The sequence below is a fragment of the Chiloscyllium plagiosum genome, chromosome 29 (assembly GCF_004010195.1).
Source record: "Chiloscyllium plagiosum isolate BGI_BamShark_2017 chromosome 29, ASM401019v2, whole genome shotgun sequence".
Taxonomy (NCBI): Eukaryota; Metazoa; Chordata; class Chondrichthyes; order Orectolobiformes; family Hemiscylliidae; genus Chiloscyllium; species Chiloscyllium plagiosum.
The window spans coordinates 20806430-20826617 of record NC_057738.1 but is presented as its reverse complement, the minus strand read 5'-3'; the positions used below and the strand labels follow the sequence as shown (position 1 = coordinate 20826617).

At 42.2% G+C, this 20188-nt stretch overlaps 1 protein-coding gene and 1 non-coding gene across 3 annotated transcripts in view; one reads left to right on the top strand and one right to left on the bottom strand.

Moving 5' to 3' along the window:
* Positions 1-11422: 11422 nt before the first annotated feature.
* trnat-agu lies at positions 11423-11496 on the bottom strand. Its single transcript has one exon. It is a non-coding gene; the product is annotated as a tRNA-Thr (tRNA).
* A 332-nt stretch (positions 11497-11828) lies between these two features.
* The window catches only part of march6 (membrane-associated ring finger (C3HC4) 6), a 105575-nt gene continuing 97215 nt past the window's right edge, over positions 11829-20188 (top strand). The window contains exon 1 of one of the 2 annotated variants that reach the window (XM_043719241.1): positions 11829-12033. In XM_043719241.1, coding sequence (XP_043575176.1) covers positions 12009-12033 — 25 coding nt within the window. In that variant the 5' untranslated portion in view covers positions 11829-12008. Of the gene's footprint in view, positions 12034-19694; positions 19929-20188 lie in introns of those variants that run through there. The other variant, XM_043719242.1, reaches the window with a different exon arrangement.

The following is a 20188-nucleotide window of genomic DNA, read 5'->3' as shown; positions in this document are numbered from 1 at the left end:
CTTCAATTTCATGGCCTGCACTTAGAGGCATGGATAGAGTCAATAGCCAGAGACCTTTTCTCAGGCTGGACTGACTGGCACGAGGGGTCATAGTTTTAAGATATTAGGAGCATGGTGTAGCGGAAACTCGATTATCCAAATACCAATTATCTGAAGATCGGATTATCCAAAGGAGACCTCGAGGTCCCAATGGAAACATTACATCAAAGATGTGTCTCCAACAGTGCCAGTCCAGCTGCCCAGGAGAGGGGCGGTGTTGGACGGGGTTGGGGGTGGGGGGCAGAGTTGGATGGGTTGGGGGCGGGGCGGTTTGGGACGGGGTTGGGGTGGATGGTGGCATTGTAAGGGCAGGGTGGCAGTGTTGTATGGGGTTAAGGGAAGGCGGGGGTGGTGTTGGGGGCGGGGCTTCGCGCGCGATGTGCTGCTGCAGTCTCCCAAAACGGGAGCCGACTTTAAAAACCTGAGGTCCCTGAGGAACGGCGTTTAATCAATTAACCAAATAATCGATTATCCAAACGAAATAGTGCCCGCCCATCTCGTTCGGATAATCGAGGTTCCCCTTTATATGAATAGCTATACATCCCCAAAGGTGGCTCCACCAACACATTTATGAATTCCTTATAAAACTCACTCAGGAATCCATCTGGTCTCAGTGCTTTGCCACCCTTTATTGCTTCCTTCATCTCTTGTATCAAAAGAGGTGTATTTAACAGGGAGACCTTCTCCACATTTACACTGGGGAGGTCCAGATTCTCAAAAAAGGACTGCGTTCTCACTGCACCATCCTCGCCGGCCTTTGACCAGTATAACTCTGCAAAGTATTTCCTAAATCTAACATTGATCTTCATCAACTCATGGCTAACTGTGCCAGCCTTCTCTCTAACCAACATAATGGCTTGGGAAGCATTTTCCTTTTTAGCCAGATAGGCCAGATATCTACCTGGCTTATCTCCAAATTCAAACAATCTTTGTTTAGCAAAGGAGACCTCTTTTTTTGTCATCTGTGTGTGCACTGAGTCAAGAGCAACCCAGAGAGCCGTGACTCGCTGCAGCTTGACCAATGAAGGCCTTTTATAATATGCTTCCTCAGTTACCTTCAGGCGGGTCTCCAGCATCCGTTGCAGCTCCTCCCTCTGCTGCCTTCTAGTCGTTGAATACGAAATGATCAGGCCTCATAAATATTGCCGAATTACTGGCCATACCTGAGTTTATATCCCAGAAGGCCCTGAACTCTCTTGTAATGTACCCAATGAATTTGCTATCCCTTAACAGGAATGGGTTCATGCACCAGTGCCGTACATCAATTCCGCCACCCTTGATTCTGAGATAGTTATATTCCCAATTTTGCAAGCCAATATTCTGTCCAAACAAGCCAATGGCATAAGAAACATGTCAATTGGCGCGTGGCACTTGTGTGGGTTGGAATAAAAAGTAAAATTGCTTCCATGAGGGTGGAGATGCCTCCACACATCCACTAATCCCAACTCCTCACACATGTCTACCAACTGTCTAGATTGCGTGGGCGTACCTGCCGGGCCCCTTGGCATTCTGTCCACCCCAGGATCCATTAGGCGGTTAAAATCCCCTCCTATGATCATGTGGCACACCCCAAGATTCATTAATTTAGAAACTGCATCAATGAGAAATTTAAGAGGGTGTGCCGGGGGACAATAAACATTCAGAACACCATACTCTTCTCCATGTATTAGACCATTAAGAATGGCAAACCGTCCATGTTGGTCCTTAATTTGCTCATTTACCTGGAATAGGAGGTTCCTTCTTACCAGAATAGCCATTCCTCTATTCTTGGAGCTAAACGAGGAGAAGAATACCCAATCATGACTCCCTCCCTGCAGCTTCAGATGTTCCTTATCGGTTAAATGCATCTCCTGCAGCAGAGCGATGTCAATCCTTTCCTTTCTAAGGCTTGACAGTACCTTCTTTCTTTTAATGGGGGAATGGCTCCCTTTTACATTCCAGGTGCACCACCTGAACAAATCACTAGCCATGGTCATCCAAGGCAGTCCGTGGTTTCTCAAGAGGAGGAAATTTATCTGAGATGCAGTGAACGAAGAAGACATTAGCTCTATAAAGTCTAAAGACTACTCCTACAAAAACTACTACAACTAAAAAACTAAGCACTACATTTAACATAAGCATGGCAGATAGTGACTCCACTGCTGCTACAATTTTTTTTAGAGTTTGGAAACTCCAAGAGTAAATGCTGCTGGCCCGTTAAATCCAAAGGGGCCACCCCAGGAGTTTGAGTAATGGCTATGAGCATCCCTGACACAGTAGGGGAGTGTCCTGCCTGCTGTACTCCTATCGCCCATTTTCTTTTATTCACCTTCATCCTGATCTTAGAGCTGTCAAACCACAATTTTAGCAGCTCCAGGTGTTCAGTAGCTTTATATTATCGATTTTTCTCCAAGAGGTGGTTACCGGGTTTGGGGTAAAGTTCCACCTTGCCAAGGTGCCTTATGTCACAGAGCACAGCACAGCAGACCACTCAGACTGCCGCCATCTTGGATCTCACTGATTTTGTTTTAATGGAGAAGGGCAAAATTGGAGGAACACCACCTTCAGGATAACAAAGCCAAGGAATAAATGGCAACTTTGTCAGGATGCCCACATACAAGTATCAAAACAAAATATTTTATAAACACACTTGGCCAACTAATATCCCCAAATGAAGTAGAGGAAAGGAGATCAAGAGACACCATGGACTCAGGTGGACAGTGTCAAGACATATACCAGCCATGTCACACTAAGGAGAGGAGCTGAAAGGTTTATGTTTAGACCATTTGAGACAATACTTAGTCCTTTTAAAACTATGGTGACTGTTATTTAATAAATGTGAACATGTGGAACAATTGTCTGCCTATTACAGAACCAACCTGATTTCCTACTAGTTTAGTGCCAAGCAATAAAACCAAAAATCTACTCTAAAATTTCATAAAATGAAAGATAATGTATATTACTTTCCAAATACAAATGATGCAAAGGAAAAGATGAAACAGAAGTTCTATAGCATCACCTCATGGTGAGATAAGGAACTGTTATGAGTAAAGAAATTGGAATTATCTTTATAAATGCCTTAATGGCAGCATAGATGCATGTTAGTACTGTATTGCTTTTTTTTTAAACTTTGGCTTTCTCATAGGAAATGTTTACATTACAGATTCCAAAGCAACGTAAGAGTAGTATTTGGATACCTTAGGCGAAAGTGAGGACTGCAGATGCTGGAGATTAGAGTCAAGGTTAGAGTGGTGCTGGAAATGCACAGCAGGTCAGGCAGCATCTGAGGAGCAGGAAAATCGATGTTCCGGGCAGGAGCCCTTCAACAGGAATACTTTATTATAATTGGATGATCTCTCATCAATCACCGCACTGAGAGTGAATGAGAGTGAAGAATGAGAGAGAAAAATCTTGAAAAGATTTGGAATGAAATTTGAGATATGCTCAAGTACAAGGAAGTAACTTTGCTTTGACTGGAATTTTGATCTTTGGGCTTTCACTCTAGATGTCTTCCTCAAGGTCAGCAGGGATTGATATCAGGGACCAGTGCTTGTTTTGGAATATATTAACGATCTGGACTTTATCATACAGAGCATAACTTCAAAATCTGCAAATGACACATATCTCAGAAGTGTAGTAAGGTAATGAAGAGAAAAGTAACTGCCATCAGGAGGCCATGATCAGAAATGGATAGAAATATGCCAGATAAAATTAAATGTAAAGTGTAAAGTGATTCATTGGGTGGAATCTTATTGGGGGTCTGAGTGAGATTTATGGCAGAATTAAATGAGAAGTCCAATGAGACCATTAGGAGCATTTCCCTGCATCTTCCATGCTTGTATGGTGGGTTTCTCACTACGATGAAGCAAGTTTTTTTTAGATTTAGATTTAGATTTTGATTTAAGTGTTATTGTCACATAATCAAGTATGCGGTATAAGAATACAGTGGAAAGTGTACAATGTCGCCACACACTGTGCCATCTTAGATATAAAATCTTAGTTACAAAAATAGAGAAGTAAAGAAATATATTAAAAAGTTGAGCACTACAGTCTTCTTAGTGTAAAAGTAGAAAAATAAAGAGATAAAGTTAAAATGTCAAACATTACATTCCTTCCTGGAGCCATGGGCCTGCAAATGCTCCAAGCTGGGCTTCCCCAAGAGGGCTTGCTCTCCCCACTCTGGACATGCTTTCACCCACGCTGGGCTAAGACCCGCATGTGCTCACCAAGCTTCACCACCACTCACAAGTACGCATTGCCACTGACTGCCGCTAAATTGTCAGACTAAGTGGTCTATCAAGGGGAGTTATAGCTTATTAAATGTTAAATTAATGGCCCACTTCCCCTCAGTAACTTCAGTTATCTATTTTATCCATTTTTGAAACTGAAGGCTCTGACAAGTGGCTGTGACCAGAGGACCCCAACTATTCACAATCCATAGAATCCCTACAGTGTGGAATCAGTGTATCAAACAACAAGCTCAATATCAGTCAATGCATTAGTTCCATATGAAGAAAACAAGGGGCGGGGGGGTGGACTTAATCGGGACAAGGGTAGGCCATGTCACGGGAAGGAGAGTTAAATACCTTTTTCTTCAAGATTGGGGACTGCAAACTGGGGTAAAACTGGTGACAATAATTGTGAATTGCAACTTTTTCTGTAAGGGGGTGATGCAGCAAAGCATGAATGGGAAGGTGGTCATGTGGAGGGAGGTTCTTCCATGGTCATGAGCACCCTAGTTTTCAAAGTGAAGGGATAGTGTATGATCACAGTTGCCAGGGGCTAGGGCAGAAAGGTGGGCAGATTTCGGCTCATGTAAAAGGATTAGGTTGGGCTTTAGAGAGGGGTGTCGCCTCTGGAGTTCACAGGAAGGCCTATTAGGAAGTTCAGGGCCGCACTATCAAGCAGAGACGGAAGTTGAAAGCCACTGGCCAAACACTATTGTTCCCCATTATGGTGCAACGGGAAAATAAGTAATGCTGGTGATAATGGCTGTGACTACACCTGGAATGAGGTGGACAAATGCCTTGACTTTGAGGAAATTGGTTGCAGGACCCACTGATGTGAGGAAAGGGAAACAGTAATGCACATAGACGCATGTACTAGACAGGGCATGGACCTGCAGAACCCATAATCCTTGGCCATCCTAATACATTGGCTCCATGTCTGTCATGCACCTCCCTGACCCAAACATCAATAACTAGTTTATTCACACCTTTGGACACAGAGATCAGGGAAAGAGGAGAATGTTTTATGATGAGGGGCAATGGTGTCAGTAGAATCCATTGCCCAATGTAAGCCTTGTTTCTCTTGATTCCACATGCTGCAGCAGGCTCTCAACACAAGACGTCAATCCATAATACATCCTGTGTGGATAGGAATTAGAAATCATGCTGGCATAGCTATATTTGAGAGACCCAAACAAACAGTGAGGATTTATGCATAGTCCATTGGGACTACAATGCCTAACTAGGGTAATGTGCTAAACATCAAGCCCTGTTTTTTTCCAGAATCATCACAAAAGTTAGTGTTTTTTTTTAAATATGTAGAATTCCCCAATTTGCCTGACTTTCAGACCCAGGTTAACAGAAAACATGAACCAGGTTTCTAAACATAACAAAAATGACTATTTATTCTTTAACTTTCTGAACAAGATGGGCGGGCACTATTTTGTTTGGATAATTGATTATTCAGTTAATTGATTCAACGCCTCTCCTCTGGGGCTTGGAGTTTTCTGAAGTTTCCTTTTTCCTCACTCTGCCTGCCTTCAGTTAATTGATTCAATGCCTCTCCTCTGGGGCTCGGAGTTTTCTGAAGTTTCCTTTTTCCTCACTCTGCCTGCCTGGCTTTCTCTCTCTGTCTCAGGGTTTGTTTCTGAGCCGACACACACTTGTGTGTAAGGGACCTGCAGCATTGCTGAAATCTCCCCCCCCCCTCCCCCCCCCAACCATCAGTTCAATGGGATTGATACAATGAGCACTTGCTAAGTCCACTCCCTGTTCAGGAGCACACTGGCAGCAGCACACTGCGTGCGAGCTTCCGCCCAACCCATCAGCCCCTGTCCGATGCAGCCACCGCCCAACCCATCAGCCCTTGTCTGATGCAGCTACCGCCAACCCATCAGCCTCTGTCCGATGCAGCCACCGCCCAACCCATCAGCCCCTGTCCGATGCAGCCACCGCCCAACCCATCAGCCCCCGTGAGCCCCCCGCCCCACTTTTTTTGGATAATCCAAAATTTGGATGATTGATATTCAGATAATCGAGTTTTCTCTGTATACTGTAACTACAGAAAAACAGTTATAAACTGTTAGTATATAACTGTACTGGTTAAAATGTTAACCTCTTTATGAGCTGCCCTTACACATTCATACAGAAATGGATAGGAAACCAACATAGCAGAGGGAAAAACTAAGCAGTTCCTGTTCACTGAATCTTCGGAGATGGTTCTTGTGCTGATTAGGATACTGTTTCTTTGTTTTCCTTCTCTGATACTTTCACTGGCCTTTAGGAAACAGTGGGTGGCTGGTTCACAGTGATAAAAGGGTTATTGGAAAAGATGAATTTAAGGATATTAGTATTAGTTGAATAAAGTGCCAAAAAAATGAATGAGATTGAAAGTTCATAACTCCCATAGTCCGAATATCAACATCACAGGTTAGTTATGGATATGTTGGTTTTCATCTTCCAAAATCTGTAGATATTAGAACAGTCTTGGTGAATTGCAGGGTTAAAAATGTAATCCCACTACTTAAAAAGGAGGGAGGGAGAAATCCAATAATTACTGACCAATAACCTTAACATTAGTAGTAGAGAAAATGCTGGAGTCTATGACAAAGGACCTGATCTTAAGGTCCTTTGTCATATACTCCTTGGAATTAAGCAAAGCCAACATGGACTTACGAAAGACAAGTTGTGTTTGACAAACCTGGTGGAGTTTTTGGAGGATATAGCTGGTAGAATTTCCTGCTCCTCGGATGCTGCCTGACCTGCTGTGCTTTTCCAGCACCACTCTAATCTAAACTCTGGTTTCCAGCATCTGCAGTCCTCACTTTTGCCCTGTGCAAAATCAAAGCACATGTCATTGGTTGCTGTTTAGTGGCATGGATTGAGAACTACTTAGCAGATATGAAAGAGAGTAGAAAAAGATAAGCCATTTTTGGACTGAAAGGCTGTGACAAGTGGGATACCATTGGGCCCCAGTTATTCACAACCCATCGAGTCCCTACACTATGGAAACAGGTCAATCAGCCCAAGAATTCCACATTGACCCTCCAAAGAGCATCCCACCCAGACCTATTCCCTTACCCTGTAACCCTGCATTTCCCATGGCTAATACACCTATCCTACACATTCCTGAACACTACAGGCAATTTAGCATGGCCAATCCTCCTAACCTGCATGTCATTGGATTGTCGGAGGAAACCAGAGCACCTAGTGGAAATCCACACAGACACAGGAGAACATACAAATTCCACACAAGTAGTCACCTGAGGGTGGAATTGAATCAGGGTTGCAGATGCAGCAAGCAGTTGGGAAGGCAAGTGATACATTGGTCTTCATTGCCAGAGGATTTGAGTACAGAAGCACTTCTAGTTACAGCTATACTGGGCCTTGGTGAAACTGTACCTGGAGTATTATATGCAGTTTTGCACTCCTTACTTAAGAAAAGATAGATCTGCCATAGTGGGAGTGCAACACATTTTCACCAGACTGATTCCTAAGATGTCATGTATGAGTACATACTTTCTAATAAACCTGTTCAGAGATGTTATGACATACCTGTTGAACAGGAGGAACTTGAATCCAGGCTGCCCAGCCCAAAGATAGGGATTAGGTTCAGGGTATGTGGAGAGCTTGGGGCGACTGAACCTGTCTTTAACGGAGTTTAAAAGAATGAGAGGGGATTGCACTGAAACAAAAACAGTTGACAGGGATGGTCAGACTAGATGCAAAGTGTTTACCCTATCATCTTTTCTCTGTCTGGGGGGGTCTGGAAGAAGGAAGGGGTCACTGCCTCAGGATACACAGTAGTCCATTTCAGACTGAGACAGAGAGAAATTTCTGCATTCTGAGGTTGGTAAATCTGTGGAATTTTCTACCACAGAAAGCTGTGGAGGCCAGGACTCTGCATATTTAATAAATAAATAAATTTCTAGAGATCAAAAGCGTGAAGGGGTTGAGGAAAAACAGTGGGAGCATGACATTGAGATAGATGATCACATTGAATGGTGCAGTGGGCTCAATGGGCCTAACAGCCTGCTCCTGTTCCTATTCTCTAGATTTCCGTGATTCAATGCTCAGACTTGAACTCCTTGGCTTTGTAGAGTAGTAAGCGACTTAGAGTCATAGAGCTATACAGCATGGAACCAAAATCTTCGGTCCAACTAGTCCATGCCATCTAGATATCCTAAATTAATCTAGTCCCATTTGTCAGCATTTGGCCCATATCCCTCTCAACCTTTCCTACTCATACACCCATCCAGCTGCCTTTTAAATGTTGTAATTCTACCAGCCTCCATGACTTTCTTTGGCAGCTCATTCCATACATGGACCACCTTCTGCATGAAAACGTTGCTCACTAAGTCCCTTTTAAATCTTTCCCTTTTCACCTTAAATCTATGTCCTCTAGTTTTGGACTTCTTACCCTGGGGAAAAAACCTTGGCTATTTATCCTATTCATGTCTCTCATGATTTTACAAACCTCTATAAGGTCACCCCTCAGTTTCCAATACTCCAAGGAAAATAGCCCCAGCCTATTCAGCCTCTCCTTAAATCTTCCAAACTTGGCAACATCCTTGTAAATCTTTTCTCAACCCTTTCAAGTTTCACAACATATTTCCTATAGTAGGGAGACCAGAATTGAACGCAGTATTCCAAAAGTGGCCTAACCAATGTCCTGTACAGCATCAACATGACCTTCCAACACCTGTACTCAATGCACTGACCAATAAAAGCAAACCTACCAAATGTCTTCCTCACTACCCCAACCAACAGTGACTCCACTTTGAAGGAACTATGAGCCTGCATCCCAGGCAACACCCCTAACCTTACTATTAAGTGTATAAGTCCTGCTCTGGTTTGCTCGATCAAAATTCAGCACCTCATATTTATCTAAATTAAACTCCATCGACCATTCTTCCGCCTATTTACCCATCTGATCAAGGTCCCGCTGCACTCTGAGGTAACCTTCTTCACTGTCCAGTACACCAGCAGTTTTGGTGCCACCTGCAAACTTACCAACCATGCCTCCTATATTCACATCCAAATGACGAAAATCTGTGGTCCCAGCAAAATTGTTACAGCATACCGCTGGTCACAGGCCTCTGGTTCAAAAACTAACCAAAAATAGACCGTGGTATGATCTTTAAACTGCAGGAAAATATAGATAATAAACCAGTAACAACATGCAGAGGCAATTCACTAGTCTGATTATGCACAGTGGCTCAGTGGTTAGCACTGCTGCTTCATAGCCCCAGGGACCCAGGTTTGATTCTCACCTTAGGTGACTGTCTGTGTGGAGTTTGCACATTTTCCCCGTGTATGTGTGGCTTTCCTTTGGTGCTCCAGTTTCCTCCCACAATCCAAAGATGTGCAGGTTAGGCGAATTGGCCATGTTAATTTGCCCATAGTGTTAGGTGCATTAGTCAGAGGGAAATGGGTCTGGGTGGGTTACTCTTCGGAGGGTCGGTGTGGACTTGTTGGGCCAAATGGCCTGCTTCCACACTGTAGATAATCTAATCTAATCTGTTATGAACCAGGCCAGATGCCCTGGAAACATTTTAAGAAGGTAACCCAGACCCTAACTTTTCTAGTTGTTTTAGGCAGGTGTATTGTGGAAATCCCAGGAGTGATGCAGCTGATCAAACCACTTTGTTTCAAGTAAAACAGAATTTATTTACACACCACTGAATGATACACAAGCAAAAGGAAACAGAATTTAGAACAACAATGCTTTGAAAACCCAACTGGCTCTATCACAACTGAATGATTCTGTTTCCATTTCCTACAACATCCCCATAAACACACCCCTTGGCAAAAAAAGGTAAATTCAAATCCAGGTTCTTACAGGAGAGATGTTAGAGAGAGAGGATCAGCCAGGGATCATTTGCTGAAGCATAGAACCTCTTTTCACTGTAGCTGCATTTTTGTCCCTGGCAGTTTCTAACTACTGAAACTAAACCAAACTAGAAAAACCCTGAACTAGGAGAACTGGCCATTCCCCTTTCGTTGTACAGCTGTTTTTAAAAGAGTCTAAAGGCCATTTCCCTGATTGTTGTCTTGTTAGCCATTAACAAAGACCCTACCTACAGCCAAATCGGAACCTTTGCCTTTTACAACCCATCTTGGAAAAAACCCAAGGACGGCACACCCTTGTTAAAGGAGCAGCATCGTCACACATCAAACTGCAGATTTTGATTTCTCTAGTATACAAGCTCCTGGGGACATATAATGAAGTCTCATTAAATCTGTACTGGACATATTTTAACAAAGACTTTGCATGCGAGTTTGCTAAATAACTTGTCACCCTCTGTACCTTTTCAGCAATTGTTTCAGAAGGACTGAAAAGCTGGTCCCTGACTCCGTAATTATATTAAGTTCCATTAAAAAGAATAACAGGAAGTCATGAATATCTCTTTTCTCCCTGCATAAATATGTCACAGAATATGGATGAGCTGCCAAGAAAATGTTTCCAAGGAGATGACACTGTGAAAATATCTAAATGTAATCTAAAAGAATTACCGGTGTAATAATTTAATTCACAGATATTGACCAGTAAGCAGAACAAACCGAAAAAGATAGATGCAGTTTAAGGCACTTGTATATTTTCCTATATATTATAAAAGGTATATTTATTTACACGACTAGCTCCAGGAGACTTATAAATTGTTTCAACAGACTTTTAACTGACCTAAGTTTTAACTGCTGAGATAGAATAAAGAAAAAGTACAGAATGAAGAGAAAAAGAAAATCATTTGCATTTTGCTGCAGTCGGGTCCTGATAAGTAAATGGTAGGAGCTATAAATGTGGTTTTCTGTTGTTTTATGAATTCAAGATTTGAGTTAATTTGCAGAAATTCTCTGCAACGCCTCAACTAAGACTCTTCCACTGTTACAGATGTTTTGCTGAGAAGACTCAAGGCGAAAGAAGAGATGCCGTTCTTGTTATTTCTTTTGAAGTGTTCATCAGCTGACACTTGACCAAAATGAAACTGCACTGGAGCGACCTCACACGGATTGATTTCGGTCACAGATTTACTGGTGTAAAACACATTCAATGCAAGAAAATGCCACCTGAGTACACACCGAAAAATGCTTAATTTAAAATGTAAAAGTTTAATGCATCATCTACGTTGTGAGTGGGAAATTGACAAACAGTGAAGTTGGAGTGGAAAATGAAACCTAGGCACCGCTGGGATTCGAACCCAGGATCTCCTGTTTACTAGACAGGCGCTTTAACCAACTAAGCCACGGCGCCACGATAGCCTTTTGACTCCAAGAGTACAAGACTCTGGTAGATCCGTGCAATTACTTGAAAAATAGTAATATATTAATGATACGCCTTTCCGGCTAGAACATTTATTATGCTACTATTAAGTTTATCAACATACCGGTGCACCTTTTGTGCATTTCATATGTGAAGAGGGTGGGTGCAGTGCTGTCTTTCATGTCACAATGTTTCCTTGCGCCCCCCTTGGCTGTCATTGACATGAGAAAGGAAAAGGAGCAGAGCCCCAGGAGCACGCGCAGCTCCGGGCCCGGCGACCATGGAACCCGGTGTAGCAAAAGCCCTTGGTCAGGTGACCAGTCCCAGTCTGCGAACCTCTTTCATTCACAGAGCCTGTCTCACTCACCTTTTCCTGTCGAATAAGATTCTCGCTGACTTGGTGTCGTTGCAGAATTCTGGGTCTTCTTCCTAACGCCGTTAAATCAGCATCCCTGAGGTTCCTCGCACCTGATTAAGGAAATACAAAAGAAAATTTAAAAAAAATGCTGGAAACGCTCAGCTGGTCAGGTACGTGTATGAATTTAGCTTTCTTACAATTGACATTTTTGACCAGAATCCAAAAACATTAGCTTGCCTTTACTGATGTCCACTGTTTTGTCTTCTAATGTCAAAGAATTGCCGTTGTCCTTCATTTATATGTAATTAAAATTGCAAATATTACAGCAATATTGTTTAAAAGTCAAATACGCATTTCTTAACGTATTTTTTAAAGAAAAATTCAGCGGTTTATGAGATCAGCAACGTTAAAAAACGCATTTGGCTTTACTAAGTTCCAGGAAGGGCTCTTCTAGAAACTTAAGCCATTTTTTTTTAATCGCTTCACCTCCCAACTCCATCATGTCAGCATAGCAATGTGCTTGTACATCCTAAGGATCGGTTACTAATAAGCTTCTAAATCAACATCAGTTAGCCCTTAAGAACCATGTATCTCCCATAATGTTTCAGTAAAACATCTTGCATCAGTTACAAAACCCCCATTTATCCGTCTGGCTTTGCATCAAATTGTCATATTTTCCTCTTCACGCATTCTCTGGGTATTGTAAATGTTTTATTTCCTACTTAAATTGCTTTTAATATGACTTTTGTGATGCACCATTAGAATTTGTCTTCTGACCCTTTTCTCATATTCTACACCTGATTACTTTACAACGTTTTTATGAAGTCCTTGCTTTATGTCTGGAATGTACTGCCTAGGAGTGTGGTCAAGACAGATTCAGTTGTGGCTTTCAATGGGGAATTGGAGAGTTAAATGATGCAAAAATATTTGCCAGTCTTTTGGGGAAAAGGTGGGGACTTGGTCTGGCTGAGTTGCTTTTGCAGGAGTTCCCATTGCAGCATTTTAGGCAAACATCTTAAACTGAAATGTTGATCACATTTCCCCTATCATGAGGTCAGAAGTGGGGATGTTTGTTGATGGTTTCACAGCATTCAGTCTCAATTGTTGTTCCTCAGATAATGAAGCAGTCAATGAAATAAGACCTAGACAACATTTCAGGCTTGGGCTTAAGTGAGACATGGATGTCGCTTACCAAACAATCATTTCTCGTAAGATAGAATCTAACCATCTCTCCTTGATATTCATTGCCACTACCATCAATGATTACCACACCATCCACATCCTGGGAGTTACCATTAACCAGAGACTGAACTGAACCAGGCCCGTCAGATAAATACTTTAGCTATAAAATAGGTCAGAAGATGGGAATTCTGCAGTTAATATCTAGCATCCTGATCCTCCAAGGTCAATCCAATATATATAAAGAGACAAATGAGAGGTGTAAGGAAATACTTTCCGTTTGCCTGGTTGAGTGCAGTTGCCAACAACACTGAAGAAGCTCTACACCACTTCACACAAAGTTGCCCAACAAATGAAGAAGGGTTATGAACGGATAGAAATACTATAATCTCTAGCAGTATACAGGAGTGTACAGCATGGTAGCATGTGAATGATAATCATTCTACCTCTCAGAGATTGTTTAATTAAAGAAGGAAGCATCCACAGTTTCTAATATAACCTTGGGTCTTCTGAACTAATAATTGCTTGGTAGTATAGAATTTAAACATTGATAAAAGTTGACATGAAGTCAAAGCTTTTCATCTTGTATTCATCAGGACTAAAATGCAATGAAATCAAATTTGAAAAGCAAATAACAATTTAAACAGTATGAAAAGAGGATGCTGACTAGCTGTTAGCATGGGAAAGCTGCATGAAATGTTCTCTGTCATGCTTAGTTAACTGATTAAATTCCATCTAGGCAAGTCAATTCAGATTGGTCAGATTGTTGCCTTGGGGATACAGGAAGGATTGGCTGTTTCCAAAACTAACCCATTGAAAATGTTGCAATATATGGAACACGTTCACATATTGACAAAGAACGGTGCCCTGTGTATGGAAAAATATATCTTCTGATACGTGCAAATCAGTCACAGATTCTGACTGATAAATTGGTTTCCAGTTTAAGATTAATTTTTAGCATAAATATTAATATTATATTAAATTGTATCCAATAGCAGAATCACATATAATGTTGGACACTATGTTCAGAATTTTGCAAGCATGGACTGGTTGACCACAGTTGAGTACGTGGCACACAGCAGACAGTCCAAGGCACGTATGGTATGATCTAATCCACCATTTGTTCCAAGGTACGGTCTACATACTTGACAGTTCACTGACACAAACTCATTCCATATTAATCAGTCAGACGGTGTACAGGACATCTCTTTGGCTTCCTGTTAGTGGAGAATACCAATCATGTGTCTACTGCAAAGCACCAGCATGAGACACATAGCTTCAACCTTTGTGGACTACTCATACACGTTGCTACCTATGGTTCACATGTTAAATTATCATGGAGTTAGCCATGTAGTGTCAGAAGATCCATTGAAGCTCCTGAAGAGAAATTTTTGAATCAATCTATTCAGAATTATTACACACCCCTGGAGCAGGTGGAATTTGAACCCAGGTCTCCTGGCTTAGAGGTAGCAACAATACAACTGTCACAAGTGCCCCTGATGTGAGTGAGAATTTCAGCAGGTTAAGTTGCTTGTGTGTTGCAAATTATTGTTTAAATTTACTGGCAGATGATTTAGCTAGATTGTCATATCATTTGTGTCGCCCTTGTTTTGAAGGTTCTCTTGTCGTAGACTGGTAGTGCCCCATCCTCTACATTGGGAGGCCCAGGTTCAAGTCCAAATTACCCCAGTGGTATTTTAGACCACCTCCAAACAGGTTGATTAAGAAATATCTACCCTTGGTTTGAGAGCATGCCTGAAGCCATTCTGACTTCCACTGGTTTGTTCAATAGAGATTATTTACTGACATTGAGAAATTCTGACAAGCAAACTGATGCGCTGGAACAAACATGAATCTACCCAAAAAAATATAGGCTTCGCCCTTATGGCTGCTATGTTGCAAATTAAGCAAACAAAGGGCAGGACTTATACAGTTAATGGTAGGGCCCTGGTTGATGTTGTCAAACAGAGATACCTCAGGGTTGAGGTCTTTGAAAGTTGCTTCACAGATAGTCAGGGTGGTTAAGAAGGCATTTAGCATGCTTGCCTTCATTGCTTAGACTATTGATTATAGGAGTTGGGATGCCATGTTAAGGTTGTGCAGGATGTTGGTGAGGTCATTTTTGGCGTACTGTATGCAGTTCTAGTTCACCCTGCTATGGGAAGGACATTATTAAATTGGAGAAGGTTCAGAAAAGATTTACCAGAATGTTGCTGGGGCTGGATGGTTTGAGTTATAAGGAGAGGCTGGACTTTTTTCACTGTTGTTTAGACAGTGACCTGATAGAGTTTTATAAAATCATGAGGGACACAGATAAAGTGAATAGCAAAAGTCTTTTCCCTAGGGTGGGGTGTTCATAACTAGGGAGAAAGTGAGGTCTGCAGATGCTGGAGATCAGAGATGGAAATGTGTTGCTGGAAAAGCGCAGCAGGTCAGGCAGCATCTAGGGAACGGGAGAATCGACGTTTCGGGCATTAGCCCTTCTTCAGGAATGGCTCATTCCTGAAGAAGGGCTAATGCCCGAAACGTCGATTCTCCTGCTCCCTAGATGCTGCCTGACCTGCTGCACTGTTCATAACTAGGAACTACCAGATAAAGTGGCAGATGCAGGTACAGTTACAACATTGAAAAGACATTTGGATAGGTACATGAATAGGAAAAGTTTAGACGGTTCTGGGCCAAAGCCGGCAAATGGGACTAGTTTGGGAAACCTTATCAGTATAGTTGAGTTGGACTGCAGGATCTGTTTTCATCCTGTATGATTCTGTGACTTTAAGATCCTTTTTTTGAGTTTTCTTAAATGTGACAACATAGCTAGTATACATAAATTTGATAGGCTAAGGAGGAGGAACTTTCTTCTGATATTTGCCATACACGTTTATTGATGGCACAATCCCACAAGATTAGCTTTTAGTGCTGATCAAGTCAGCGGAATAAGATTTTAAAATGAGTTGTGCCCTTTAAAATAATATCACAGTATAATAGAATAAAAAGCAATAGAGGTTATTACAAAACAGTTAGTGTTCTAGCGGTATTAGCATTGAGTGTAATTATTGATTAATTGAAGGAGACAGCAAGGAATTTGGTCATTCTACTTTCTGAAATTTTATTCTCTGCACTACCATAGATTGTATGTCACTGGATTTAAAAAGTCAAAACTACTTTTTTTAAATCTCAAGTCATTGGATTTGAATGGAAATTATAGAGGGGCCACCAAAATTGGGTGGATACAACTGCTGAGAGATTTGAGGCCCATTTGGCTGTAGAGAGCCCTTTGAACTTTCCCAATTTAAATCAGGTAAATGTGAATTCCAGTTGTGGGTAACTCCAGAATAATGAACTGTGAACATAAGATAACAATAAACAAAGCAAATAATTTCTTTACACAGTGAAATGAGAATGTGAAACTTGCTGTCACGTAGAATGGTTGAAGAAGATAAAAGTGCACTTAAAAAGGAGGCTTAATGTCCATAGATAGGACAGGGGAATGAGACAACATGGAAGGGGGTAACTAAATTGGGAGGAGGCACTTCTTCCAAATGCTAACTTTTTGTGCTGGAGATTTCATGTAAGTGAGGTAAAAACAATGCCTGCAGATGCTGGAAACCAGATTCTGGATCAGTGGTGCTGGAAGAGCACAGCAATTCAGGCAGCAACTGCTGCTCGTCGGATGCTGCCTGACTTGCTGTGCTCTTCCAGCACCACTGATCCAGATTTCATGTAAGTGGCTGTTGACATTATGAGGTAATGAGCTTCAAGGAGGACTTATCAGAAATCTCATAGATAATAAATTGCACTTACTTTTACTTGAGTGAGATTTCAAATTAAAATCAAATGTATGAATGTTATATATCTTTCTTCTTTTTTTTGTACCATCTGTACCTTGTACCCTATGACCAAACTAATGTGTTAGTGAGAACATATCAGATGCATTTCAAAATTGATCAGGTTTGCAAAGTGACTTGTGTGAATATCATTGCTAATATCATAATAATATTTATTAGCTGATTCAATCACCTTTTGTGTATTCTAATGATTTTTGTCCATCAATATATGAAAAAGGGAACATTTTAAGCAAAAGCTATACATCAGAATAGTTTGGGAAATAGTGAGTTTTGAGAAGATTTGTAGCTCAGGTTGGGTTTCTGGATGTAGGTTTGCTTGCTGAACTGGAAGGTTCATTTTCAGATGTTTCGTCACAGTACTAGGTAACATCTTCAGTGAGTCTCCGGACAAAGTACTGCTGATGACTCCTGCTTTCTATTTATATATTTAGGTTTCTTTGGGTTGGTGATGTCATTTCTGGTTCTTTTTTCATGGAGTGGTAAATTGAGTCCAAGTCAATGTGTTTGTTGATAGAGTTCCGGTTGGAATGCCATGCTTCTAGGAATTCTCATGCGTGTCTCTGTTTGGCTTTCCCTGGGATGGATGTGTTGTTCCAGTCCAAGTGGTGTCGTTCCTTATCTATATGTAAGGATACTAGTGAGAGAGGGTCATATCGTTTTGTGGCTAGTTGATGTTCATGTATCCTGGTGGCTAGTTTTCTGTCTGTTTGTCCAATGTAGTGTTTGTTACAGTTCTTGCACAGTATATTGTAAATGACATTAGTTTTGCTTGTCTGTATAGGGTCTTTCAAGTTCATTAGCTGCTGTTTTAGTGTGTTGGTGGGTTTGTCGGCTACCATGATGCCAAGGGGTCTGAGTAGTCTGGCAGTCATTTCTGAGATGTCTTTGATGTAGGGGAGAGTGGCTAGGGTTTCTAGACGCGTTTTGTCTGCTTGTTTGGGTTTGTTACTGAGAAATCAGTGGATGGTGTTCATTGGGTATCCATTCTTTTTGAACACAGGTGATTTTCCTCTGCTCTGCAGTGTGTGGTGACTCATTGAAATAATGTTCTGATGCAGTTTATTTTGTGGATGTTGGGATAATTGCTTCTGTAGTTCAATATTTGGTCCTATGTCTTGTTTTCCTGTTGGTGCTGGTTTGAAGTTCCCCATTGGCTGCTCGCTCTACTGTGACATCTAGGAGTGGCAGTTTGTTGTTGTTTTTCCTCCTCTTTAGTGAATTTTATGGCAGTGAGGGTATTATTGATGGTCTTGAAGATTTCCTCTAATTTATTTTGTTTAGTGATGACAAAAGTGTCATCCACATAGTGGACCCAAAGTTTGGGTTGGATGGTTGGCAAAGCTGTTTGTTCAAGTCTCTGCTAAGAACCCTGATATCAGAGATCCCATGCATCTTCCATTTGTTTGTCTGTAGGTTTTGTTTTTGAAGGTGAAGTTCAAAATGTATACATCAATCTGCATCAACCTTATCCTTATCTGTATGTAAGGGTATTCGTGAGAAAGGGTCATGTCGTTTTGTGGCTAGTTGATGTTCATGTATCCTGGTGGCTAGTTTTCTGTCTGTTTGTCCAATGTAGCGTTTGTTACAGTTCTTGCACGGTATTTTGTAAATGACATTAGTTTCGCTTATTGTCTGTATAGGGTCTTTCAAGTTATTTGAAGACTTTTCATTTTGTATTAAGCTGAGAACAAAGCAGATAGAGCCTCTCGCCTGAAAGTTGAGATTCCTGACAGCAGCACCACTTTTTAGTATGCCTTTAGTTCAGATATCCAGTTGATTTATTTATCCAAAGAAGAGACTTTAGATTGTAAATGTTGATTTTGTTTTTCTCTCCAGAGGGCTGCCAGAACTGTTGCACTTCTCCAGCACTTTGTTTTCGGGTCCGCAATGTTTAGTTTTTTTCTTATTAGTTCATGGAATTGGACATTGCTGCTTGTCCCTTGTTCCTGTTAGGAAGATGGTAGCAAACTGTCTTCTTGAATTGCTGCAGTCCACGCATTATAAGTAGACTAATGCATGTCGTAGGAAAGGAGTTCCAGGATTTTAACTGAGTCATGGTGAAGGAACAGTGATATATTTCCAATTCAGGATGGTGAGTGGCTTAAGGAATTTGTGGGTGGTGGTATTCCCATTTGTCTGCCACCCTTGACCTTCTAGATGGAAGTGATTGTGGGTTTAAAAGGTGTGGTGTGAGGATTGTTGGTGAGTTGTTATGGTACATATTTTAATTGGTACACACCGCTGACAATGAGCAACTTCATAAGTCACATGACACCTGGTTATTGTCCAATGGGTTTATTTGAAATCACAAGCTTTTGGAGCATTGAAACATCAGGTGAATTGATGACTCTGAAAGCTTGTGACTTCAAATAAACCTGTTGGACTATAACGCAGTGTTGTGTGACTTGCTGACTTTCTCCACACCAGTCCAACACCGGCACTGCCACATCATGGCACTAAGCAACTGTTGTGGAGAGAGTGGATGTGGTTTGCCTTGACAAAGGGTCACTGAACTCAAAACGTAGGCACTGCTTTCTCTTAATAGATGCTGCCTGACCTGCTGAATTTCTCCAGCAATTTAGTTTTATTTCAGATTCCCAGCATCTGCAGGTTTTTTACAATTTTATTTTCGTCGTATGCTGGGTTGCATTCCAGTTAAGAGTTGGGGGAGGGAGTGTAAGCACACCTGAGTTGCAGGTACTGTATTTTGGGGTTTGGGAACATGATGCGGGACCCGTGGCTCCACCTGGAAAGTGTTGCCGCACCTCCGCGCAGGCTCCTGTGGGGGGCGCTGGGTGTGGGAGGGTGGAGACGTGTCGTAAACAGTGGCGGGCGGCAGTGTCGCGCCGCGGGCTCTTCTCGGTTCGTAGCGCCCGCCCTGGCGCAGTGAGGGCTGCGGCCGACAGGAGCCGCCCGAACGGCAGCAGCAACAGAAAGGAGAAGAGGGGCGAGGGCCCGAGGCCTGCGTAGGCCTCTCACACACACACTCTCTCGCTCTATCTCGGCCGTCAACACCGACAAGATGGAGAGCACCGAGGAGGGTGAGAGCGACCGTGGGGTTGCGGGGGAGGAGCCGAGGACTCGGGGGAATTGAACAGGCCGCTCACTGCATTCGGGGAAGGCCCGGAGGGAACGGGGTAGCAGGTAGACCTGGAGAAAGGAAAGCAGCGTTCGCCCAAAACAAAAACACTCTGGCGGCGCGGGAATTTTTCAGTTCAGAGGTTAAGATACCCTTCGCCCCCCCTCCCCATTCCTCGCCCCCCTCCCCATTCCTCGCCCCCCTCCCCATTCCTCGCCCCCC